Source organism: Squalius cephalus (assembly GCF_949319135.1).
Source record: "Squalius cephalus genome assembly, chromosome: 1".
Classification (NCBI taxonomy): domain Eukaryota; kingdom Metazoa; phylum Chordata; class Actinopteri; order Cypriniformes; family Leuciscidae; genus Squalius; species Squalius cephalus.
In genome coordinates, this window is record NC_137122.1 from 63,046,558 (window position 1) to 63,074,273 (window position 27,716).

Below are 27,716 nucleotides of genomic sequence, written 5' to 3' on the forward strand. Positions count from 1 at the left end.
AGTCCCCCTATGATGCTATTTTAAAGGGTCATAAATTTGTTTTGGAGGTCTCCTACTGTGCTCTGATTGGTCAGATGGTCCAGTCTGTTGTGATTGGTCTACTCTGCTCTGATTGGTCAGATGGTCCAGTCTGTTGTGATTGGTCTACTCTGCTCTGATTGGTCAGATGGTCCAGTCTGTTGTGATTGGTCTACTCTGCTCTGATTGGTCAGATGGTCCAGTCTGTTGTGATTGGTCTACTCTGCTCTGATTGGTCAGATGGCCCAGTCTCTGTTGTGATTGGTCTACTCTGCTCTGATTGGTCAGATGACCCAGTCTGTTGTGATTGGTCTACTCAGTCTCTGTTGTGATTGGTCTACTCTGCTCTGATTGGTCAGATGGCCCAGTGTGTTGTGATTGGTCTACTCTGCTCTGATTGGTCAGATGGTCCAGTCTGTTGTGATTGGTCTACTCTGCTCTGATTGGTCAGATGGTCCAGTCTGTTGTGATTGGTCTACTCTGCTCTGATTGGTCAGATGGCTCAGCCTGTTGTGATTGGTCTACTCTGCTCTGATTGGTCAGATGGTCTACTCTGCTCTGATTGGTCAGATGGTCTACTCTGCTCTGATTGGTCAGATGGCTCAGTCTGTTGGGATTGGTCTACTCTGCTCTGATTGGTCAGATGACTCAGTCTGTTGTGATTAGTCTACTCTGCTGTGACTCTCCAGTCTGTTGTGATTGGTCACTTACGTAACTTATCACTTACAGCGTGTGTTGAAAACAAAACGTCCATTACCATACAGTATATAATATGGTTTATGTAGGAAGTGAGACTGAAATTACTGACGACTCGTTTTGGCAGTTCAGAATCAATTGTTTCTTTTAGGAGACAATAACTCCATTTATAGTGCACTTTGATCTTTAAAACTTTGTAGACCTTTTACATTAACAAACAGCTTTATTACACACTACATGAAAGGTTACATCCGAAAAAGCACAACCCCATTTAAACCCCATTACCTTCCTGACGTTGAAGAACCAGAACATGGACGTTATCCATTTTGTCATACATTTATTTATACACGTTATCCTTCACAAACTACAGAGGGACAGAATTCTCTAAAGAAAAAAACAATGAAGAGTGAAATAACTTTTTCAAACTAAAACACTGTCCTGGAATTTATCATTTAATAACAATAATAATAAATACTTTTGTATAATTCCTGGTAGAATCTATATTAAGAAATGGCTGGGTGGAATGTTCATATGAGATACTTGTGAATTCTGTAATGCCACCTCACATGCAGAAACCACAACCAAAACACATTAACTTTACATTCCCAAATACTCTCAATGTGAGACACTTGTGTTAACCTGCATCCTGCAAGACTTTCTCTATCGCTTCGTAAGAGGACCGGCTCTATTTCCACTCATGACATGAATTCATTTACTTCATAGGATGAAGAAATAAACACCTGGAATATCTACTTGATCCTGTTTGCTTTTCCTCCATCCACAGGCGTGCACATCGAACATCAGGTCTATTAAAATTCAAAAATAGCTATATACTGAAAAATGACGGATCACATGAGCTCACAGAGTGGTGAAATTCACCGGTTCCACCGAAGGCTTGGCACAAGACAAGAGCCCAAACCGAGCCATCTAATGTGTAAATACAGCATTTCTGAGGTACTGATTACAAGGAGAATCCAAAAAATGATGTCTGAAGTGTGCTAAAATTGAATTTCCATCTTTTCCCTGTTGTCTTTTAGGTAAATCAGACAGTGATAGGAATCTATATGGAAGTCTAATTCTTCATCCACCGACTGAAACTAAACGGGAAAGAAAGCAACAATGACATGATGGATAGTTAAGGTGGGACAGGTATCGTACTCGGTGTGACAATCATCCCATGCTAGAGGACTCCGGATTCCTGGAATCATGCAACACGTTTCGCATGCGCCGATTTTGCCGACACGCCACATGCACACAGCAGCTGCAGTTCAAACACACAAACCGTATGAGTACATCCACATAGCCCAGTCCGTCTACACACAGCTCCTACACGTACACTATCAGCATAGAAAACATCGCAGAGTTACATATAACAAAGGTTCGCAAACTAGTCTTTTTGGATCATCTAAACATAGAAACCATCTAAGTTAGTAAAAGCACATTCAGTTCTTAGTATAAAATCTGCAGGACAATGTAGGCCTATATATGCTTTCTCTGTATTTACAAAAAAACATGGAATATAGTGTACCTTAAGTGTGACAGTAAACATTAGCGCTTTACTTAAAAGTACTCAAAGAGCAAATATGCATGATAATCATTAACTAAAAAGATAAAAAATATGAGATAAATACCGGAAAGCTCTGTTTGATAAGAACTTCAGAACATGTAATTTAACACGAAGAGCAGGACATAAACACTAGCAGAAAAAGGGTTATATTAGAGGTTATACATAACTGACCTCTCATCCCCCTCAAACATAAGTCACAAAATCATGTTGAGCATAGATAGTGATGATTTAAAATGTAAAAAATATTGTATTTAAAGACCATTAGGAGTTTTTTTGCATTGTGGCAAATATGTTAAGACAGTTATGCACACTTTCTCCTTGAATGTTTTTTTAAAACTTAGTTCTCATTATTCTCAGGGATGATTTTCATTACTGTTATGAAGTATTGCAGTAAAAAGCAGCACAAACAACAAACACTACCATGATTTGAACTTAATGTACAGTCCATTTTACAGTAAAAACCTTTATTTCGCATTTTGCCACATTACAGTAAGGAGAAAGCGTTTTTTTTTGTTTTGTTTTTTTCATTTAGGGAAAATGAGCTTAAAGGGGCTATATGTAGAATTCAGAAACGTTTGTTATTAGCGACACCGGTGGCCGTTAAGTGAACTGCAGCATCAACTTACTCGTTCACACGTAACGTACACATGAACGTGATTCAACGCCCCGATATACTCACGGCAAAGTTCTTTCGTTCTTTGCTTGGAAGTAAAAAGAAGTTGGAAATACCTTTACAGTAATATACTGTTAACGAACATCCGTCCACGCTGCTGAGAGCGGTGTTTAGATGAATATGTAAATATGTGCTGTTGGCTTTCCTCTCAATAATAAAATAAACAGAGAAAACAGCAGTTCAGAAAGCATCTGATCATAACCATGCAGATATGTTTGCACCAGCTCCGCAATGCACCGGCATCACGTCCACAAACATAGATCTGGCGATGTGAGACTATAGTTTGAATGAATTTCAATTCTTTGCATGACACATTGATATTACAGAACAGAATACCTCTATTTGACATTATCCTGAACATTGTATAAGCATTCATTTCATGTGTCACAGAACGGAAATCAGTCTACAGGCTTTCATATACAACCTAGGAAGTCGGGGAAGGTCTCGTTTTTTAAGTTTCATCACAAGCTGTTTACACACTGCCTATAAAAAACTGATTAATACATGAAATTCTCACATATAGCCCCTTTAACAGTGAGTGCTGCAAATGTCACGATGCAAAAAAATCTTAATGGCTCTAAAAAACAGGCTTCGTTTTCTTTAAGCAAAGAATTTCTTGAGTGAAATATGTCCTGAATTTGGTTTCGGAGACCCAGCCTCTACAGTAAGCATGTATTTGGTCTCGTTACATGCTCTTTATGGTGTAGTAGTGCTAGTTTTCTTTAGCATAATATGCAAGATTTAAACCAAAGACCATTTCTGGGCTTAAACATCCATCGTAAAATATGATAAATTAAGCATTTAATAAAAATGAACATGCAAGCGGGTACATGGGCCTGCGTATTATCAATGAGGAATCACTCATTAGAGCAAGAGTAAAAGTTGTGTATATGTTGAGTAAGTAGGAACCAGGCGAGCAGGCAGTGACGGGATTGGAAGTTGTCATGCTAAAACTCGAAGAGCGATAAGGGTTCAAGTTTCAGCCCAAGATAAGGGACACCACCATCTAGTAGGAAATCAATATGCATATATAGAGCTGGATATAAAAACCTTTTTGATGCAGTTATATTTTGGCACTCCTATAACAAGATTTAGATTTACAAATATATAATTCAAGAACATTAGAAATGGCAGTAGAGGACATCAGGAATAGGACACAAAAACCTGTTTCATGTCAGCATGCTTCACAAACAATAATCTGAGGACTGGAAAAGGGGATTGTTCACTATCTCCACCATCAAAAATATCTGTGGGTTTTGAAAATATACTCAGCCTGAACATAATTTCTATCTGCATCCAAGCATTAGATAAACTGTCATTACTACCCCAGACAGAAACATATTGTTGGCCCAGCCACTGGACCACCACTGGATCTGCCAGATGTGGGCCGGATCTGGGCCGACAATATGTTGTTGTCTGGGACAGTATGAGGGCAAACATTATCGTTCTGTTTAAAAGCCTAGAGAGCTGCCTTTCTGTCTCCTAACCGAGATGGATCCTCATAAAATAATCATTTGTCAGTCTACACTCTTAATAACAAAAGTTCAAAATGCAGTGATTCCATAGAAGAACCATTTTTTTGGTTGGAAAGTTCTTACAAGAACACTGATAGAACATTTTAAAAATCTAAAGAGCCTTTTGTGTAATGGAAAGGTTCTATGGATGTTAAAGATTCTTCATAGAACCATCAATGCCAATAAAATGCTCATCAGGCTTTGGAACAGATCATAAATCATCTCCATTAGATATTGCCCTCAAAGTCTGAATGTGGACACATGCTTTTATCTAAAATCAAAACCACTTCTCCAGTCCCCCCTTCAGTTCAGATATGTTCAGATAAAGGGTGTTCAACTGTCTACAAAGATTTGATGAGTTCATTGATAACATGGATGCAGTTGTTAGTTTGAGCCTCTTCTTCATCGGGCCGTCTCATACCACGCTGTGAAGCGACGATGGGTGGATGAACTCGGGGTTTATGAAAGAGAATCCAGCAAATTCGCTCTGGTCGATGTTGGCGATGACCAGTTGGTCTGGAGGGGTCAGCATTGGTTGCGTGCGGGTGAAGAATTTGTCGAAGTTCTCCGCTGCTTTGCCGCTCTGTGAAAGGAAGGCGAGAAGAAAGACGTGGGTTATTATTAGATTCAATTGAAAAGCTGGCAGAGTGCATGAGAGAAAATTCATTGACGTCACGGGCAACATGTACACTCATATGTCCAGTAAAAGGAGGGTTTTATAAAAAGCGATTGGAGGGGGAATATTCAGGTTGAAATGACGTACCAATAGGGTCCTTTGAGGGGGCTCTTTTAACCCCAGGGCTCTGCAAACACTCATGGGTGGCCACAGTATGAGATGAATCAAATTATACCCCGTTAAAAACTTCAACACACATACAGTATAAACACAGTGAGGGAGGATCAGCACACAGGGTGGGTGGTTTTGATGCGAACACATGAAACGACTCTTAAAATAGTCCAGGCCTTTATCATGTGGGCTCAAATGTAAGTCAGATGTGAGTAAAAGTGTCCTATCATTGGTCAGATTGCACTGGAATCACCACAACCAAACCACTCTTGAGTTTTCAATCGGACCGAGACCACCTTGTCAGATGATCTTGGACCGATTGTCTTGGTGTGGATTCGAGGGTGATTGCCGTGTTCATATATGGGTAAATTAACCAAACTAAGAGACAAAACATGCAAATCAAATGCTGAGAAATCATCCTAGAAGTGAGAGAGCTGATCACCAAAACTTTTTGCAGTGAACTGTGATCATGATCACTCCTGGATTCTTACAATACATTGGGATCATCTTTTTCAAACGCATGTAAAGGTTTGCACAGCTTTTCTTTTCCCAGACAGCAACATAGTGTCGGCCCAGATCCGGCCCACATTTGGTACGCGTTGAATCTGGGCCTATAAGTAACTTTGCAACTACATTTCAATTTATTCTAACCCTAATCCTACCAGTCTACTAATAATCACCAGAATGTGTTAAAGGGATCATCAAAATAAAGACCCTGTGTATATTCGTAATGCACATTCCTTCTTATTATGCAGGTGATCAGTGTACATTATTCTAAAGGGAAAAATGTTTGTCTTCAATCCATAATCCACCAGCTCTAAAATGACTTTCTCTTTTAGCCGCCATCACGGAAACTTCTTTTTTTGAACCCGACTCCTCCATTCACCGGCCATATATGGCCAATTTTGCATCAACCAATAATTCCTGATGGATCAGATCAAGTCTCACTTCAATGTAAACTAAAACGGGAGTGTGAACACGTTTCATATTGACATTCAGACTGATCTTGCGTCAGTGCCCTCATTGGCTGGTCAAGACTATAAACAGTACATTGAGCTGTAACAGTGTGAGCTCTCAACCCCCCATTGTTTCATTAGGCAGGTCACCAACGCCTCCCTTTGCCAATTGTTAACTTCCTGTCAGGCACTGAACAAGTGAAAGAAAGAAAATTATTCATTCATCTCAAGGATCTGATAGATTGCCAGACTCACAGTGTGATGTAACTGAAAGTGTAGTCCCCAGCATGCTTTGCATGGGATTTAATGGCCAGAGTAAAAATGTTGAAGTAAAGTATAACTTTTTCTGTTTGGTTTCTTTTGAGCAAGATGAGAAAAGTATGTTTAATGTTGAGTTATGTTGGGATTTGGAAGTGTTTCAATTACACTGGGCTACCATTGAGGTGAAAAGTGGAGCTTTTGCTTGACTTGAGGAAGGGTACGTTTAGAGTAACTGTCAAATTCTGACAATAACATAGCATTTTCCATTAAAACAGTAAATGCATTCTGGTTAATAACTGTTGTTTTTGAGAAAATAGCCTACAGGAATATACTGTGAATTAACAGCGCTCAAAGTCGACACTGAGCGTCTGTGTTCAAAATCACACCCTATACCCTCATTCACTATTCCCTACATTAGCTCACTAATATAGTCCCCTTGACAGAGTGAATTTAAAGAAGTGAGTGAATTGAGAAACTGATGAACACCTGATAAGCAGAATCACTGAAGGACAAGAACAGGAAAAAGAGACGAGGAGAAACACTGAAGAACTACAACTGACTGCAAGCCACAATGAGCGTGAAACCAGTTTACAAACCAGTTTAACATTATTTCTTTCATACATGTACAAATGTTCTTGTTGAGAATTAACATAGATTTAGATGTTGATGTTTTATTGAAAATAATAAAGTTTGTTTTGTCACCATTATGATGATCAGTGTTTGTACTTTACCATTAACTTACAGGTCGAAGTTTTACAGTGATGGCATCAGTGTACTGGTGACTGGAGAACTGTTGTGACCATCTGTGACCTTAGAAAGTGAGCTGTCATCCAACAACACCAACAGCCTTGGCAAAGCTGACAGACATCATATTCACACATCATATTCACACATCACATTCACACTCACCACTTTGGGTTTGAAAACAGGCTGTATCTCTCTGTTGGCCAGCCGCTCCCAGTCAATTCTGCGGAAGAAAGCTTGCTCCTTTATATCCCTCTCCCCCTCCGGACCGCATCCGAGACGCTTCGATGGATGCTTCGTCATCAGCTGTGTGTGTGTGTGGACGAGAAGACAGATTATTAAACCTGAGAGACCATCTACCTCAGACTCAAGAATGAAAGAGCATCTGTGTGCAGTCAGAAAAATAGGAGGATAAATATAAAGTATAACCCATTTATATGAATTATTTATTCGTCATTATAAAGTCAAGTCACCTTAATTTATACAGCGCTTTTACCAATATAGATTGTTTCAAAGCAGCTTTACAGAGATAATAGGAGATTACAGTAACAGAGATTGTTTTGGCTTTACAGCAGATCTAGAATAAAGTTATTGTCCAGCTAAAGTTAGTTTTGATTGATTGATTCACTTCCTTTGCAAAGATCATTAATTATTAACACGACCCTGTTCTAACTGAAAACTGTAAACTTTTAATGCGTTCTGGACGTTAATTTGCATGACAACAGTGTTTGGGGCTCGAGAACGCAAACCTTGAGACAGGGTCCAAGGTGCAAGCGTTGAAACATTTTTGAAAAACGTTATCATCTCTGCGCAAGCTTCAAAAACGCAAATCTGTGGAAACACTGACGACGTGCACATGCGTATTACGTATTTAGTCTATAGATATGTATGTGCGCAGATGTGTAGTCCTCCTTTACAAATTGACCTCAACAAATTACTTGTCTGGCCTTAAAAATTCAGAATAGAGAATTTATTTATTTTGAAGTTCCTCTGGGCTCAGGTTGGGTCATGTACCTCTATCAAATATACTAGTACAATACAAACATTTTCCAATTTGGCTGTGCTAAATATGAACTGAAATCACTTAAATAAAACAAAACATTTTCCTAATGTTCCTAACTAACTAACTAAGTAACATTAGTGTCTTATTTAACACTTTTTAAATATAATGTTCATTTATAATCATTAAGAAAAATTACACTGTGACCAAAAGATCATATATAAATACACATTTTAAAGTTTAATGATATATGAAACTATTCTACATTAACTAATGACACACATTATAATCATGATCTTAGGAGCCATTATCATAAAGTGTCATCACTGCCTTTACTCACTTTTATATTGCCATCATGAATCATATTAATCTTATTGGCCTCATAGGGGAACATAATCAAGCAGAATAGAAATGAAATATTATGATCTTCCACTCATTTCCATGACTTGAGCTGACAGCAATATTAAAGTACGCCAGTTATTAATCCAAGCTGAAAATTTAATTCCACCATCGCCTCTGAATTATTCTTTTCTCATATATATATATATATACAGATGGCATCTCATGCATATAGAAATGTGTAGAAATACAGGAGCTGGTGCGGATGTTTCAGGACTGACCCCTTTACAGATGGACACGGCCTCTTTGGACAGGGATTTGGGGTAGGACACATTGTGCTCCATTATGGACTGAAACAGCTCATCCTCGTCCTCGCCATCAAAGGGAGGCTGTTAGAAAATGCAGTGTGATTACATTTCCATGTATGTTCTAGGATAAAAACATATCAATCAAATAATAAACAAGTGCAAACAGTGTCTTGAAAGTTTTCAAGTTTTATTCTAAATGTTGGTAATCAGTTATCTTGAGAGATCACGATAAATGCATCAACCTGTTTGAATTCACACGTGCTCTTTTGCTTAGTCTTAACTAAAATTAATATCTTTAAACATGGCAACAGTCTAATATTGTCATATTTACAGTATAGTATCAGAGCAGTCATAGAGATTCAACAAACCCACAAAGACGTCTAATATTGTCATATTTACAGTATAGTATTAGAGCAGTCATAGAGATTCAACAAACCCATAAAGACGTCTAATATTGTCATATTTACAGTATAGTATTAGAGCAGTCATAGAGATTCAACAAACCCATAAAGATGTCTAATAGTGTCATATTTACAGTATAGTATTAGAGCAGTCATAGAGATTCAACAAACCCATAAAGACGTCTAATATTGTCATATTTACAGTATAGTATTAGAGCAGTCATAGAGATTCAACAAACCCATAAAGATGTCTAATAGTGTCATATTTACAGTATAGTATTAGAGCAGTCATAGAGATTCAACAAACCCATAAAGACGTCTAATATTGTCATATTTACAGTATAGTATTAGAGCAGTCATAGAGATTCAACAAACCCATAAATGACAAATATTTATTTATGAACTTGAGATTGAGATCCTTTACATGTACACTAATACGCTGATAACTACCAAAAATCAATTGAAATAACTAGGGGTGTAACGATTCATCAACTACATCGATGTATCGATTTATATTCCTATGATCCAACTACATCGATCGAACAAAATGCCATACTGGTTATTTTGTATATTTTTATATGACTGTGCTGGCTCATACCAAGATTGTATCAACAAAAACTAGTTTGGGACTGCTATTTAATAGCTTAACCTCGGAGTGCCTATCAGTATTTGTCATATTCTTACAATTTTTTTTGTATGTTAAGTAAAGGGGGACAGAACTTGTGTGTCAACAATTTTTGTGTAAACAAATGTATTATAATAGGCCTATATAATTCCTAAAAAGGTGGGTCGCGGCTTGATGACCATGGGGAAATGTGGGTCCCATGGCCAAACTATTCAAAACATCATTCAATGTAAATTGTGATAATCGTAATTAATAATCACAATTACAATTTCAAGGGAATAATCGACAATTATGATTTTTGTCATAATCGTGCAGCCCTACTTTATTCAAATAAAATGTGAATGCATTTGACATTAATTGTTGTTTACTTGTTTGTTTATATCCATAATTAATTCATACCTGATTCCCTTACAAGAATTTTTGGCTACAAAGTTACTGAATCAATTTCAAGTCACTGAATCGTTTTGGATTGTATCGTTCTAAATGAACCAATATCGTCCTTGAATCATATCGACATCCACGAATCGCGATACGAATCGAATCGTTGTTAAAACGAATCGTTACACCCCTAGAAATAACCCAATTTACCGATTTACAAGCAAATCAATAACCCGGCAATGCAAGTAACCGCGTTTACAAGACTGTGTTAAAAAAACTAGCGGTGGTGACGCCATAACCTAAGCATCCATGTATTTCACTTTCATTTTATTATGTGAGTTGTGATATTAAATAAAGCATTAAAGTAAAGCAGCGGGAATCTAGCTGTATCGATCGGTCTATTCTTAAAAAGTCGAGGGTCAAGAGCAAACACTGATCACCATTATGGTGACAGCAAACCAGACATTTTCTATTAAACATCTCAATAAGAGCTTCTGTAGACGTACGACAGAAATAAAGTCAAACTGGTAAATAATACGCGTAATAATGTGTTGTCTTCCTCTTTCCTTCAGTGTTTCTGCTTGTTAACAGCAGGTGTTCATCAATAATGCCCCACAATCACGTACATATTCACATAATTATCTCATTTCAACACCGCATCAATGTTACTTTAACTCTTTGCAGTGTGAACTACAGGTTTTTTTCTGTGGGGTTGAAAGGGTTAAAGTTGTATTCTTAAGCTGTTCATGATCTAACGGCGATAACGGAAATGGTTTAACGCGTTTACATGACCACACACACGTTGTTATCGGGTTGAGAATGTGCATGTAAACGCACTCATTGATTCTGTGGTACAGGGTTGTGCTCAAAGTCTCATTCTCAGTCCTCTTTAAGTGCGCCAGACGGATCATTAGCAGACACCCACACGACTCAATGCAATAGTTTCTGAAGAGGACCAGTGCACCGTTATGATTCCCGAGGCATTCCACAGTCATTTCTTTTCGTATCCTCACTTCAGTGGGTTGATATATTACATAGGCAAGAATGGGGGCAAAAACCTCCAGAGTGAAACACAAGATTGTTCTGTTGGGTAATTGGACCCGGGAGTCAAAGAGAGAAAGATGAGATGTAAACGACGTAACCGTGGTAACCGTTCTGGCAGAAAGTATAGACGACTGGGAAGCGCTTTGTATTAATGAATCTCACTGAAATGAACAGAGAATATGCCAGAAGAGACAAATAAAGCAGTTTAATCATCATGTCCGATGCAGAGTGAAGCGTACCAATGCAAATTAAAAGTCTTTGTGAATGAAACCGATCCTGCAATTTCAAACTTTTCTGTGTTCTCATGAGAATTCGTATGTACTGTATTTTACGTAAAGTGCGGTTCTACCACACACACACACTTTACCTTGTGTTTGCATTCACAATGAAATTAACAAAATCGATCTATGAAAGGATCTTAAAACAAAAGTATTTGCGTATGTAAATGTTACTACTAAATCTTACTGTACAAATACCTACATACAAACAATGAGATCAGGCTGGTGAAATCATGGATATAAAATATGTGAAATATGAAAATAATAATGTTGTAACATAAAATATATTTTATTTAAATAAAATGTATTCAAATAATTTAGTTTAATAATAATCTCCTTCCAAAGAGTACAAGATTACAGAAAAGCTTCCAGATTCTTTCTTAGAATTGGAACTGTAATAAATATCACAAAACAGATATATAAGGTATTGATGCATTATTATAAATGAATGCAAAAATATTTTGATATATACTGATATTTAGCGATTTTATGACACAAGTCTCATGCAAAGATGCTATACTTTCAAAACAGTGTGTACCTTTTATTTTTATTTTGCCTCATAGACTTTCTGTAATGAGCGGTTATTAATTAATAAAGTAAAAAAATATATATATTAACAGGAAACACAAGGAATAAAGAAACAGAAACAGAACCATTAACAGAACCTTGAGAAACACAAGGGGTAATAAGCTTAACAATCATGGGAAAAACTACAAATTGACTACAAAAATGCACATGGGATGGAAACCAGGAAATATGGAAAATTAAAATCAATATTCTGATCTCTGACAGCTTCTTCTCCAGATCCTCCATCGGTGACACTAACGTTCAGTTCTTGCTCAGTAAATCGCTGAGACATTGCAAGTTTTGATTGTATTAACTGTATTTTGTATTAACTAACAATGAACAATACATTTGCTACAGTATTTATTAATCTTTGTTGATGCTAGTTAATATAAATCCAGCTGTTCATTGTTTGTTCATGTTAGTTCACAGTGCATTAACTAATGCTAACAAACACAATCTTTGATTTTAATACTGTATTAGTAAATGTTGACATAAATGCTGTAGAAGTATTGTTCATTCTTAGTTCATATTAACTAAGGAAGTTAACCAATGAACAGTGTTACCAGTTTTTCTTTTATGAATCAAATCCAGTGAGAAATGTGATGCTCATTAGATCTGTATAAACACTATACATAATAGGCATAGGCTTCATCCTACACATTTTTCAGTTATTATGTATATTTATTTATTTTATCATGAAAAATTGTCTGTGAGGACTGAAATACATTTTTGTTGAATTGAATTAAATTGACTTGTTGTCTAACTTTAAAAAAAAACAATGAAGGGGAAGGTAGTGTAAGTCATCCTGAGTCGAGGAATGGGTTTAAGGGTTAATGAGTATTGAACATGGAAAACAAACACGGCTACAAAACTGTAACATGAAAATGCAATTCTTGGAAGCAAACCAAAGTCTGAGTTCTGCCTCTGTTGCTCGGAGACCGTGTGTGTGTCAGTTCAGCGGTGTTGATCACAGCAGGGCTGCGATCACAAGTGTTCATGCGAGGACTACACAGAACACTAAATGATTCGCATGTCCACGTACCTGCCCAGCCAGCATCTCGTAGAGGAGCACGCCGTACGCCCACCAGTCCACTGATTTACCGTACGGCTGATAGGCGATTATCTGCGGAGGAAGAGGAAATAAACGTCCGTCATTCAACTCTCACGGGCTCTTGGGAAACACTATTCAATCTCCATTCATTTGTCAAGAGCACAATGCATGTGTTATCACTGCTCAAGGGGCTATTTTTTGCCATTTGCTGTGTAATAATTGCTTTTTCTCCCTTCACCAGTCCATTTCCGCCTACATATTCAACACACACACACTAACGAGTGTGTATAATCACAGGGGAAGTTAATGAGGGCTTTGTTAAGCATAGAGACTGTATGTTTCATGTCACACTCTTCCTCTTCATGTGTGCTTTGGAAATGACTGCGTATAGTTGTGTCACTTTCCACAAATAGAGAACAAATTGGTGCCCCGCTACTTTTTTAAAAGCAATAACGTCACTTATGCCATATTCTTCAGAGAGATGACTAGAGATGTGTTACATAAAATTAGCATAGCATGAAAAGTATCTAGTTTAATGTGCACTAAATGTCTGTCACACCCTTTTGCAAATCATAAACAATTATTTTAATATATAAATTGAAAAACCGGTCAATTTTTTTAAATTGAGATTTATACATCGTATGAAAGCTGAATAATTAAGCTTTCCATTGATGTGTGGTTTGTTAGGATAGGACCATATTTGGCAGAGATACGACTATTAGAAAATCTGGAATCTGGTTTTAGAACACGTCATAGCACTGAGTCTGCACTGTTAAGGGTTCAAAATGATATAGCACTGTCTGTAGATTCAGGAAACCCTATGGTGTTAGTGCTTCTTGACTTAACGGCAGCTTTTGACACTGTGGACCATTCAATTCTTCTTGCACGTCTTGAGCACTGTGTAGGCATTCAAGGCTCTGCACTTAAATGGTTCACCTCCTATTTGACAAATAGGAGTTTCTCTGTCAGCATAGGAGATTACTCATCATCATCTGCTCCCCTTTATTGTGGCGTGCCTCAAGGTTCAATTCTGGGCCCCACACTTTTTTCTTTATATATGTTGCCACTAGGGGCTATAATAAATGAGCATAATTTTTCATTTCACTGTTATGCAGATGATCTGCAGATTTATCTCCCTATGAAATCAAATGACAGTACCGCATTAAACCGCTTGCAAAATTGTATTAACCATATCAGGCAGTGGCTTTCTCAAAATTTCCTTACGTTAAATGATGACAAGACTGAGTGTATTGTCTTCAATACAAAATTCGGATCAGTAAATTCGAATTTAAGTTTGGGAGCTTTGACTTCATGCGCCAAGCAATCTGTGAGAAATCTGGGCGTGACTTTCGACTGCAGCATGAAATTTGAAAAACAGATTAGCAATGTGGTAAAAATGGGTTTTTTCCAACTCCGTCTGTTGAGTAAAGTAAAGCCTTTTCTTAGCAGCTGCGATTTGGAAAAAGCGGTGCATGCCTTTATTAGTTCGAGGCTTGATTATTGCAATGCTCTTTATGTCGGTCTGAGTCAAACATCCCTTTCACGCCTGCAACTTGTACAAAATGCTGCTGCACGCTTTTTAACAAGTACACCTAGAAGAGCACATATTACTCCAGTCTTATTTACTCTGCACTGGCTTCCAGTGCGTTTTAGAATTGATTTTAAGATTTTATTGTTTGTTTTTAAAGCTCTGAATGGGTTAGCCCCCGAGTACTTATCTGAGCTTTTAACTTTGGGTGGACAAAATCGGCGGCTGCGGTCTTCGGATCAACGAATTTTACAGGTTCCTAAGTCGAGGTATACAAAGTGGGGCGATAGGGCCTTTGCTGTAGCTGGCCCTAAACTTTGGAACAAGCTCCCACCTGACATGCGTACTATAACAGATGTTGTCCTTTTTAAAGCAAAACTTAAAACTTATTTGTTTAAAAAGGCTTTTGATATGCAGTAGCTGTGTAACATTTATGCTTCATGTTTTCTTTTAATATTTTTCTTTGAATGTTGTGTTGTGTTGGATGTTGCGATATTTGCACTATGTGAAGCACTTTGGACACCTGGTGGCTGCTGTAAAGTGCTATAGAAATAAAGTTTGATTTGATTTGATTTGATTTGGAATCTGAGGGTGTAAAAAAATCTAAACATTGAGAAAATCTCCTTTAAAGTTGTTCATTTATGTTGGCGATTGTGCTGCATTCACTCACAGAAATACATGTTTTATATATTTATGGTTGGAAATTTACAAAATATCTTCATGGAACATGATCTTTACTTAATATCCTCATGATTTTTGGCATAAAAGAAAAATCGGTAATTTTGACCCATTCAATGTATTGTTGGCTATTGCCACAAATATACCCGTGCGACATGTGACTGGTTTTGTGGTCCAGGCTCACAAATGTGGAAAGTGCTGTTGCTCATACAAAAATAAAAATAAAATATTATAAAATAATAATTTAGATGAGCAATTGAGAGACAAACTGGCTGTTTTGGTGAGAAACAGGAAGATTTGAGTGTTTGACAACACTGTGTGTGAGTAGAGGAGCAGTGTGACCTAACCACAGTGCAGACTGTCTACCAGCATACACATCAACAGCCTGACCTTAAAAGTCCTCATACACAACACACACACACATAAACAGATGGACACATAATACGAACTGACTCATACTAATAAAACTGATGTTGTTCCACACATGATTTTTTCCCCTATGATACAATAGGCTGTTTAATAATACTAATTTTAGAAAAACCCAGACAGCAACATCGTGTCGGCCCCGATCCGGCCCACATCTGGTACGCATTGAATCCACATGTACCAGATGTGGGCCGGATCTGGGCCGACACTATGTTGCTATCTGGGAAACGGCCTGATTTCTGTTAGGGTCTGTCTAAATACCCAGAGGGTTTGCAGGAAAACAATCGATATGGAGTCTATCAGTATCTCACTCTGATTAAATGAGAAGAGTGGATCTCGCTTCAGGATTGTGACTACAGTAAACAAGAGTCCTGGTTTGGTTCCCTTATTTTTGTGCGCATATGACCAGGATGTAATCTGTCCCGTCCAATTCATGGACATGTCTATTTAGTCTAAAAATACCCAGACAGCAACATAGTGTCGGCCCAGATCCGGCCCACATCTGGTAAGCGCTGAATCCATATGTACCGGATGTGGGCCGGATCTGGGCCGACACTATGTTGCTGTCTAGGTTAGTTTTTGTGGTCAGAATATCCATCTGTCAGAAAGTGTAACATAACAAACAAATATACATGTGTGATCAAGGATATTTCAACTTTTTATTAAGAGCCTCAAAAGATGCTGGAATGTCCTTCAAAAGATCAACTTTGCAAAATCCAGCAACTAGTTCTTCCTCAGAAAGACTTTGTTTCTCAGTGGAGTGATTAAAAACTGCAAACCTCATGACTCCCTGAAAATAACATAAATTCAGCCAATAAGATTGGAGATCGCCATGTTTGGCCTGTTGCTGTTGTTTCTATTGATAAAGGTACCCTCTATTGTACCCTTAGTCTAATACCCAGACATGCACCGGATGTGGGCCGGATCTGGGCCGACACTATGTTGCTGTCTGGGGTAGTAGTTGTTTTATTATTTTTAATCCAACACCATGACAATATGTCATATGTTCCAACATATTGCGCTGTGGTTGTCATGCAAGCGACTTTAGATCATGTCATTTCCCGCTCTTTTTCCACATCATCTCTCGACCGTCCAGAGTCAATAAAACAGCAGAGAGTGTGACGCTGAGCGTAGATGTCGATCATGTCTTCTCCAGCTCCTGTTTCCAAGAGCAATTATTGATCTACAATTGTTTTTAGCACAGAAGGCTCAATATATCTGATTGTTTCTTCATTATCATTTGTCTAAAGTCAGCATGTCCAATAAAGTTGTGTGACAACACAACGAGCGCAAAGAATAGAAAGCACTTTAGGCTACCACGGATTTGAATTTGGTAGATCATTTGGTGAGTTATCACCCCAAGTTACCATTGTGTAAATGCAACAAGAACAGCAAAAACATGTTCAATGACGTTGAACACACTTCGAAACCGCAGCGCGCGAGCTTAGAATAAACAGACCGTTATCATTCGTTGGTGCGGACGCAAATATAGTTATCGTTATAGTTATCGTTCTTGGTGTGAACGGGCCTTTACCATCCCAGACAGTAACATAGTGTCGGTCTAGATCCGGCCCACATCTGGTACGTGTGGAATCCATGTGTGCCGGATGTGTGCGAATCATCATTGCACCACAATACTTTTTTTAAAAGGTTTTTCCCAAAAAGCGACAGCCACTTTTGAAGTCTTAGGGCCCTATCTTGCACCTAGCACAATTGACTTTGAACACCGACGCATGTATCATTTCTATTTTGCACCCACGCACAGCGGACTTTTCCCTCCACAGACGCACGTCTGTAAATTAGGGAATGAACTTGCACTCCCGGGGGCGGTTCAGCGAAAAGAGGAGGCGTGTTCCGGCGCAAACGTTCCCTGGTGCTATTTTGCAGTTTCAGAAAACAATTCCGCCACTGACCAGGAAAAACCTAGTCTAAAGTCAGTGGCGCGTTATTCAGATGCTATTTTAAGGGCGCATGCTTGGCCATAATCAATGTAGCGTGTGCACAACGCGCATACACTTTGATTTTCCCATCTACACAGACGCAGCAGTTTTCATTTTTAGAAAACCATACATTATTACAAGGAAAAATATTACCACACGAGGGAAATCATTGTTGTGTCCATGAAGATGTGAAAAATAAGCATAAATCTAGCTTAAACATTTACCCAAATTATCATACGCCTGTTTAAAAGCTAATTTGGGTGTGTTTCTCCATCCCCAATGTCACTTCTCTGTGTTTTACGGCCCTGACGAGAACGTCGGTCTCCTCGGCTGTGAACCGCTCCTGGCAAATCCGCCGTTATAATAGCAATCCGCCATGGAACAAGCGCGCCTGCTCTTAAAGGGAATATGTGAGATGACGCTCTGATTGGTTTATTTCACATTACGCCCAAACCACACCTATGAATAATGAAGCTACTTCAGACCAACCCATTTTAGATTTGCGTCGGGCGCAAGAGTCATTTATCCCGCCGGTATAATAGCAACAGCGCCCGAGACCCGCCCACAAAGTTACTTGCGTTTCGCGCTTGATACTTGCGTTTCAGATCGTTAAAATAGGGCCCTTGAAGTCTTAGTATGGCCAAAAATATAAATGTCATTGTGTTTCTAAAAATACAGTCCCATCTGCAGTAACATAAAGGCTGTGTGCGATCGGCTGCGGGTCTGAATAAAGAGGGATGAATAATAAACGAGTGTGTCAGGACACAGACGTGCTGCAGTTTCTAACAGAGACGCTCTAGTCACAGAAAACGCTCTGGGCCGTGACGACACGCTGGTGGCCGGCCAGCATGTTCAGCAGTGTGTTAACCCTTCGCATTATTCCACATCTGCATTACTGTATTTAAGCTTCTCCTCATGGGCGCTGAATATCAATGTGTGAGTTAAAGTGAGTAGTTCACTTTACAGTGGCTCATTTATAATCGGATCGATGGCTCAGTGAGACTGAAAAGTGTCATGTAAACACCTCAATCAGTCGGACTGAGCTCGATGTGACTGAGAGAGCTGGTGTAGTGCTTTAATCATCTATTTAAGGAGAGAATTTTAACCATGTAAGCCTTTGAACGCAACTCAGTCAGATTCAGAACGAGCTGAAGATGTCAGGATGACACGTGAAAGAACACACAGAAACATAAGAGATCTGCAGCTATATGCAATATAAACAGATTAAAGTACACACACACACTCACTCACTCTGCATCTAAGCACCAACATTCAATATTGGCCCCCATTGAGCTATAAGGATCCTGCCAGAAATACATCATGTTTATGTTTGCTTTCTCTCTTTCCACCTACAATATGCTTTTCACACTGTGCATCTCCTTGGAAGAGGCTGGAAGAGAGCATGATGTTCCTGCTACCAACACACACACACACACACACACACACACACACACACACACACACACACACACACACACACACACACACACACACACACACACACACACACACACAAACACACACTCTCTATAGACGTAATGGTTTTATACTGTACAAACTGTATATTCTCTCCCCAAACACTAACCCGACCCCTAAACCTACCCATTACACACACACACACACACACACACACACACACACACACACTCTCTCTCTATAGACGTAATGGTTTTATACTGTACAAACTGTATATTCCCTCCCCAAACACTAACCCGACCCCTAAACCTACCCATCACACACACACACACACACACACACACACACACACACACACACACACACACACACACACACACACAAACACACACTCCATATAGACGTAATGGTTTTATTCTGTACAAACTGTATATTCTCTCCCCAAACACTAACCCGACCCCTAAACCTACCCATTACACACACACACACACACACACACACACACACACACACACACACACACACACACACACACACACACACACACACACACACACACCATATAGACGTAATGGTTTTATTCTGTACAAACTGTATATTCTCTCCCCAAACACTAACCTGACCCCTAAACCAACCCATTACACACACACACACACACTCTCTATAGACGTAATGGTTTTATACTGTACAAACTGTATATTCCCTCCCCAAACACTAACCCGACCCCTAAACCTACCCATCACACACACACACACACACACACACACACACACACACACACACACACACACACACACACGTCAAGCTGCCACAGTGGAAATGTCACAGCGCTAATCTCCAGGTCAATATCACTGTGGGAGAGAGAAAGCAATTTAAAATGTGGCTATTAGTGAATGATGTGGCCATGTATGTAACACACACACACACACACACACACACACAAACAATAAAAGATTTAACAACACAAACTGACCAAAAACATTTTTAGATTTAGCAACAAAAGATGCAAGATTTACCTAAATATTCACTCAAATCTGTTTAAATACGAAAACAATGTTTGTTTGTTTTTTACATTTTTTCAGAAAGGTCAAGGCGCCTGTGCTGTCTAATGTTGAATGAGTTGTGTGTTTATGAGGTTGAGGAGTTTCAGGCCTCAGGTTGTGTCCTACATGCAGTGAATATGACAGACGCATCACAACTCCTCACTGTCCGGGTCACTTGTTTCCAGCAAGTCTCACCGCAGACCCATTAAAAGACTAGAAAACCCTGCTATCACTCACTCTCGAGCTGGAGCTTGACAACTTCACTCCCCATTGACTTTCATTATATTGATGAACAGCAAAGATAAACCTCATTTTGTTTTCCACAGAAGAAAGAAAGTCATTCATGCCTGGGGTGACATGACGGATGAGTACATATTCGATACATATCACGATACTGAACTCACGATACGATGATAAAAGGTTAACAAAAATGTTGATTCTTGATTAAAATACTAAATTTGGTGTTACATTGTGTGTGTAAATGAATCTGCTTGGACTTGGTGCTGATAAACCCAAAGCACAGGACAATAGAGACACCAGAATAAACATATTCATGATTCTGAAGATGAAAACACAGAATTATTTTAGATGAATATGCTTGAACTCTTTCACTGACTAGATATATTTCAAATAATGTAGGACACTTCTTACTGGTAACGTTTGGCATTATCAGGACCCACAAATATTGCATTATTATACATTATATTCAACATTATAGTAGTTTAATGTAGTACTGACACTAAAACTCTGTAAACTTGAATATTTCTACAATACATATTGTCACTATCCACACATATTGTTGCAGTTTTGTATTGCGATATATATCGTGACTACACCACTAAGGATGAGTAAAAAAACAAATTTTTGTTTGTTTGTTTGTAAGAACTACTTGTTTAATGCATGTCTCACCTCCGGGGCGATGTAATCCGGCGTCCCGCAGAAGGTGCGCGTCGTCATGCCCTCATACATGTTTTCCTTGCACATGCCGAAGTCTGCGATCTTAATGTGGCCCTCGGCGTCCAACATCACGTTATCCAACTTCAGATCTCTGAGGACAAAATAAACAAACCAGGGGTCTCATTTATAAAACTGTGCGTTAGGATCCTTACTAAAAGTGTACATTACTAACGCGCTCTTTAAATAATTTTTTTTTTTTAAACTGTGCCATTGACTTTAGACCAGGTTTAAGTTGGTCAATGGCTCAGTCTATTTCAGTTCCTCAAAATAACAACGCTCCAACAATGCGTCTGAACACACACCTGGTTCTGTGCCCATGGGCACAAAAATGGGTGCAAATGAGCTCAGAGAAAAGACTGTTAAAATCGATTCCCTATTTTCGTTTTCGAAACTTGTGTTGATTGGTCCGATCGATTGTGCAATCGATTTTCGAACGTAAAGTGACAGCCCTAGTACATGCGCCCGAAAGCCAAATATGGCGTATGGCAAAAAATATTCAGACTTATAAAACCAGAACCTGCATCGGAAGTGGCGTACGCCTCTTTCAGGGCCCGTTTTGTGCGACGCAACGGTTATAAGTGAGGCCCAACGTGTATGAAAGTCCCTCGGATAGCGGATGTTTCAGCTGACAGTGAATAGTGTGGTGTTTAGCTGTGGGTGCGAGTGGGCAGGAGGCGAGGTCAGGGCGACCTCAGCCTTCATCATCAGAGAGCATGATTAATGCGAGCTGAACGCCGCAGCCCTGCAGGGACGGGGAACGGGAGCGAGACAGCTCTGCAGATAAACAGGCTTTCTTACACCCCCCTTTCCTCACAGAGTGACTCATTCTCTTGACAGGAATAATACATACTGCAATTCTTGGGCGTTTCGGACCTCAAGTAATATGTGTTTTCAATGACACTTGAGTTTTCTATTTGCAGACAAATGAGTTCTCCACATGTCATGATGTCTATAAATGTCATCATATAAAGCTGGCATTCATCTAGAATGTGGATATCTATCGCAAATAACAGCTGTCAGTTTAAAACAATTTAAGCTCTATAAGAATTTATATTTTGTGAGAAAAAAAAAATCACTTAATTTAAACCCTCCAAATGTGTTGCCCTAAAGACTTCCAACATAAGTGAATTACAGTTCATTACAGCTTGTTGCTGGCTGGCATCAACCTTCAGGTGTACACCAACAGACATGGACTAAAAGCAACAAAAACAACAACAACTGTGGCCCTCTTTACACCTTTTTACACCGTATTAAGATGCGTTTTGGTCGATCGGATCACAAGTGGACGACACTAAATACAGGTGTAAACGGGGTCTAAAGCGTTTTGAGCTTGTCCACTTTCAACAACTTCCAGAGGGAGTTGAAAACGCATTAGACCGGATTGCTTTCATAGTGTAAACGCTCATGTGTTCAAACAGCCACAAAAGACCGTCTACTGACCTAATGCTTAAACATTATGGGAAGCACGCAAGCCAGACAGGATTTAAACTTTGTCGGCTGAAGACCCAAGTTTGGCTTGAAGATGAAAAACGTATCAAGCACAATGTTCTCTCACCATTCCTGATTTCTAACACACTCACTGTGAAACGAAAACTGCTGCTCTCCGTATGTTTTTCAGTCGTCTCTGGGCGCATTCATATGTAAATTGCATAAGCTTATTTCGTCCATTAGATCGAAAGATCTGAAAAAAATATACATTTACCCGCCCATAGACCCTCCCCTCGAAGAAATTGTCTCAGGTTACGAATGTAAAGATGTTTCCCTGAGAAGGGGAACAAGAAGCTGCATCCCCTAGAGGGCACTATGGGAAATGCCTGGTAAACACAACAATGAGCTTGACATTGACACACGGCTGAGACGTTCCCTTTCGAAAGGGATCCCCCCTCCCTCTCCCCTAGAGGACGCTATGGGGAACGAAATACTGAAGGAATTAGTGCCCTATTGGCTGAGCTAAGTCAAAGGACTCAAAAGAGTCGTCATCCCTAAGGTGCACACCAGCAACGCGATCATAGACCAGAGCTTCTCAAGAACGAAGGCCTTAACGGGATGAGAGAGAGAAGGCCTAACTACGTTCATATTCAGGCCAGTGTCCAAGGAGGCTCACAGAGAGCCTAACACTCAGAACTTCTGTTCAGACAGCCCTGAAGAGTGGAGGCCTCAAACAAGAGGCCTAGCAATGCTCTAACCCAAGGGCAGTACTGAGCTATACACTCAGTGTAACTCTCTCAAAATGAGAGGAGGCCTAGCAACACTCCACACTAAGGTCAGTAGCCAAGAAGAGGGCTCCCAGAGAGCCTAACAACCTAACATACTACCCTACTGCCTAACAGAGCTCTAGAAGCGCAGGCCTCAGCATGACGACTCTCTAAATCAAGAGGAGACCTAACAATGCCCCACCTAACAATGCCCCATGTCCTGCCTCAGGACATCTTGCAAGGAGGCTGACAGAGAGCCAACAACTCGCATTTCCTATCCTAGCAGAGCTCTGGGAAGCGGAGGCCTCATTAAGAAAACTCTCTCTAGTAGCAGAGGAGCATGACGACTCTCTAAGTCCGAACTCTAGGAGCATGACGACTCTCTAAGTCCGAACTCTAGGAGCGGAGGAGCATGAAGACCAGTGATGCGCGGGTCAATGTATAAACAAACCGCACCCGACCGACGTTTTCAACTAACCCGCCCGCAACTCGGACCGCAAAAAACGAAAAAGAAAATATTGTACCCGACCCGCTTCCTGACCCGCATTTTTTTAAAAGTAGCTATAATGCTCATCGTAGCGTCTTAATATAACTTAATATTCTAATTTTGTCAAGAATTATAAAAAATCGTCAATATAAGCTCATAATTTGTACTAAAATAGTCTAAATGTTTAGTTTTAAAAACAATTTTAAAAAGCTGGCTATGTCTATTTTGATGTTTCTGCGCAAGTTCAGCAGACAGTGAGGTTCGGGTTTGTTCCGATCAGAGCTCGTGAGCGGAGAGCGCATTTCTGAATATTCCGCTCCGCTCATGGTCGCTCGCCCAACCCAGATGGCCTGCTGGTTCGAAAATATGTGGAATAAGGGCTGCCTCCGACTAATTTTTTTTTCTAGTCGACTAGTTGTTCATTTAAGCCATTCGTGGACAAATCGCCCCTTTATATTAAATTAATTACTTAAATAGGCTAGCATACAGGAATAAGCGTAATGACCGCACGCATAAAGCTTGCCACAAAGAACCGGTTAAAGTAATGATTATGAATGTGTCTAAATTAGCAAGGAGACATTTAATTGTTTAGTAATAAACTGGTGTTTTCTGTGTCGCTGCAAAGATGAAGTTGACAATGCGGAGATTGCGGACTCGCCATGAACGCCAGAGAGAAATGCACATTTCATATGGATTAGCCTACATAATCAGAGAGTATAGCCTATTTATTTTGGTTTGAATATTTTCGTTTAAAAGTAGACATTTCAAGCTTTCTGTAATATAGCCTATATTTATCAAATCTGTGAGGCACAAGCTGAGTTTCGGCGCCCTCCAGTTCACATGCAGTGATCGCGTACCGGCGCCTTATTTTGTCTGCTATATATTTGCTTCTTATTTAATAAATACGGGCAATTGATTGATAAAACATTGATCAAAATTAAGATACAATTTATACAAAACGAAAATCTTTTAAAAAGAGTTTTCTATAAAACAAATCTTAAAGGAGAACTCCGGTCAATTTTAACATTGAGCTCATTTTTTTGTACATTTGGAGTGCTGTCAATACAGAGAACAACGACAAAAATCGGTGTTGCCTACACCGAGTTATTCTATTTTTAAAATTTGCACCCTGTTGACTTCAATAGGGCAAGTAGTAAGCCTGCTTTTTAGCCTCTTAACATCCTTTAAGTGTCATTACAAGTGCACAGAAAATGTGAGTGATTCCTTCCGAGTGAACACGGTGGATCTGACTGCAGTAGATGTTAGAGATATTAATAAAAATGAAGTTAATTCAGCCAGCGCTCATACCTTTGTTTACATCCTGTTTTCGGTGGAACGCCATAGTAATCGATTGTCGAGTTCACGCGCGTGATCATTGGTAACTAAACCTATGCACGTGAACTCGACAATCGATTACTATGGCCTTCCACCGAAAACAGGATGTAAACAAAGGTATGAGCGCTGGCTGAATTAACTTCGTTTTTATTAATATCTCTAACATCTACTGCAGTCAGATCCACCCGTGTTTACTCGGAAGGAATCACTCACATTTTCTGTGCACTTGTAATGACACTTAAAGGATGTTAAGAGGCTAAAAAGCAGGCTTACTACTTGCCCTATTGAAGTCAACAGGGTGCAAATTTTAAAAATAGAATAACTCGGTGTAGGCAACACCGATTTTTGTTGTTGTTCTCTGTATTGACAGCACTCCAAATGTACAAAAAAATGAGCTCAATGTTAAAATTGACCGGAGTTCTCCTTTAATGAAGTCGTCAAAATCATGTTTTACCAAAAACAGCGCCGTTGCTAGGAGGGCGCCAGCGCCTCTGCCTCACGAGTGGATGATAGCCCTGAAGACGCCTAGCAATGATATACCTTTAGTTAAGTTATCGCAGCGCGCTAAGAGACAATGTTATCGGAAAATGCAGCCCAGGTATATGCATAATGGAGATTCCAAAGCTCTCTTCTTTGGTCAGAACCATGGAGAGCGATCGCGGATTTACTTTTACAATGCAACACAATATTTAAAGAGCATCAAGCTATTAAAATCTATATTATGTATACGCACAGATAATATAACAGTAGGCTATTAGTCAATATTTTTTTATTATAAGCAGTGATTGGATAACGTTTTTTTATTTTTATTTTATTTAACGTTTTTAATTTAAGGCCCATCCACAATTGGTCTGCATGGCTTATCCAAAACTGGAATCCTGGCGCCGTGCCTGGTTGGTCGTGCCAGTTTTGTGGTTATCAAATGTGTAAATAGCATCGCAAGAAGTAGCCTACACATGACAAAGCCAGCACTTTGGTCATCATCTTTCATTATTTCGGCAAATGTCTCCCACACTTTGCTCTTTCTATTTGTGTATTTGCGGAGCTTCCACTCCCCAGTCTTCACCTTTTCTCTTGCCGCCTCCATCTCTACCTGCAGACTGAGCTCGTGCATCATCTTCGCGCCAGTTATTCAGCCAATAAAGTGTAAATTAAATTTAAAACGTATTCATAGAAAATTGTGTCTAGAACTATATAAATTACAAAGGTTTAATTGGCATCTTTATTTCAAACGACCCGACCGACCGCGACCCGAATATCATTAAAAATATTTTTGGATGACTCGTAACCGCGGGTAACCGCGGGTGACCGCAGGCACCCGCTCATTTCGGATCAACCCGCGCATCACTGATGAAGACTCTCTAAGTCCGAACTCTAGGAGCGGAGGAGCATGACGACTCTCTAAGTCCGAACTCTAGGAGCATGACGACTCTCTAAGTCCGAACTCTAGGAGCGGAGGAGCATGACGACTCTCTAAGTCCGAACTCTAGGAGCGGAGGAGCATGACGACTCTCTAAGTCCGAACTCTAGGAGCGGAGGAGCATGAAGACTCTCTAAGTCCGAACTCTAGGAGCGGAGGAGCATGACGACTCTTTAAGTCCGAACTCTAGGAGCGGAGGAGCATGACGACTCTCTAAGTCCGAACTCTAGGAGCGGAGGAGCATGACGACTCTCTAAATCGAGAGGAGACCTAACGACGCCCCATGCTCAGGATATCTAGCAAGGAGGCTCACAGAGAGCCTACAACTTGCAATTGCTGCCTTAGTGGAGTTCAAGGGCGTGGATGCCTCAATAAACAAAAAAAACTCTCTAACAACGCTTGCAGTAGCCAAGGAGGCTCACAGAGAGCCTAACCACTTAGCCTATGACTAAATACAGATGAATACTCTACAGCCTACGCCTGTCAAGGAAACTACATAACAGGGTTAGTAGCCTGACACAATAATAAGCGGAGCTCAGAGGAGCGGAGGCCTCTAATAGAACAACTCTTTAAGCGAAAGGACGCTCTAGTTCAAGAGCAGTGACCAAGGAGGGTCACAGAGAGCCTAATTTCTATACTCCTATGTTCTATACTCTATTTAGACACACGCTAAAACAGACGGTCTCCTGAAGACAAGAAAAAGGATTACGTATTTCACACGTGCCTGTTATACTCACGGTCGCACCAGTGGTAACGTCATAGGTAGCCGTCCGCCAATGTCAAGTTCATTGTTGTGTTTAGACTCATGCTTCAGACACTGGTGATGCCAGAGGCATTCCCCACAGCGCCCTCTAGGGGACGCAGTGCGAGGTCCCTTTCGAAAGGGAACAGGACAGAAGTGGTTGAAAGTGGACAAAAGAGCCAGATCAAAACACCAGGGGCCGGTTTCACAAAGATAGACTTTGACTATGGCTTAGATATAGTAGGTAGTCAGACTTCAGATAGACATCTAAATCAGACCGTTGCACAAAGCACTTAAGACTCTGACTATCTTAAGTAGGACTACACTGCAATGCATTCTGGG

At 39.7% G+C, this 27,716-nt stretch overlaps 1 protein-coding gene across 2 annotated transcripts in view; it reads right to left on the minus strand.

Moving 5' to 3' along the window:
• Nucleotides 1–1,402: 1,402 nt before the first annotated feature.
• The window catches only part of prkcab (protein kinase C, alpha, b), a 185,666-nt gene continuing 159,352 nt past the window's right edge, over nt 1,403–27,716 (minus strand). For both annotated transcript variants that reach the window (XM_079894726.1, XM_079894725.1), the window contains 5 exons: nt 21,148–21,286; nt 13,199–13,279; nt 8,837–8,944; nt 7,382–7,522; nt 1,403–5,051 (listed from right to left, as the gene is read on the minus strand). In XM_079894726.1, coding sequence (XP_079750852.1) covers nt 4,884–5,051; nt 7,382–7,522; nt 8,837–8,944; nt 13,199–13,279; nt 21,148–21,286 — 637 coding nt within the window. In that variant the 3' untranslated portion in view covers nt 1,403–4,883. The remainder of the gene's footprint in view (nt 5,052–7,381; nt 7,523–8,836; nt 8,945–13,198; nt 13,280–21,147; nt 21,287–27,716) is intronic.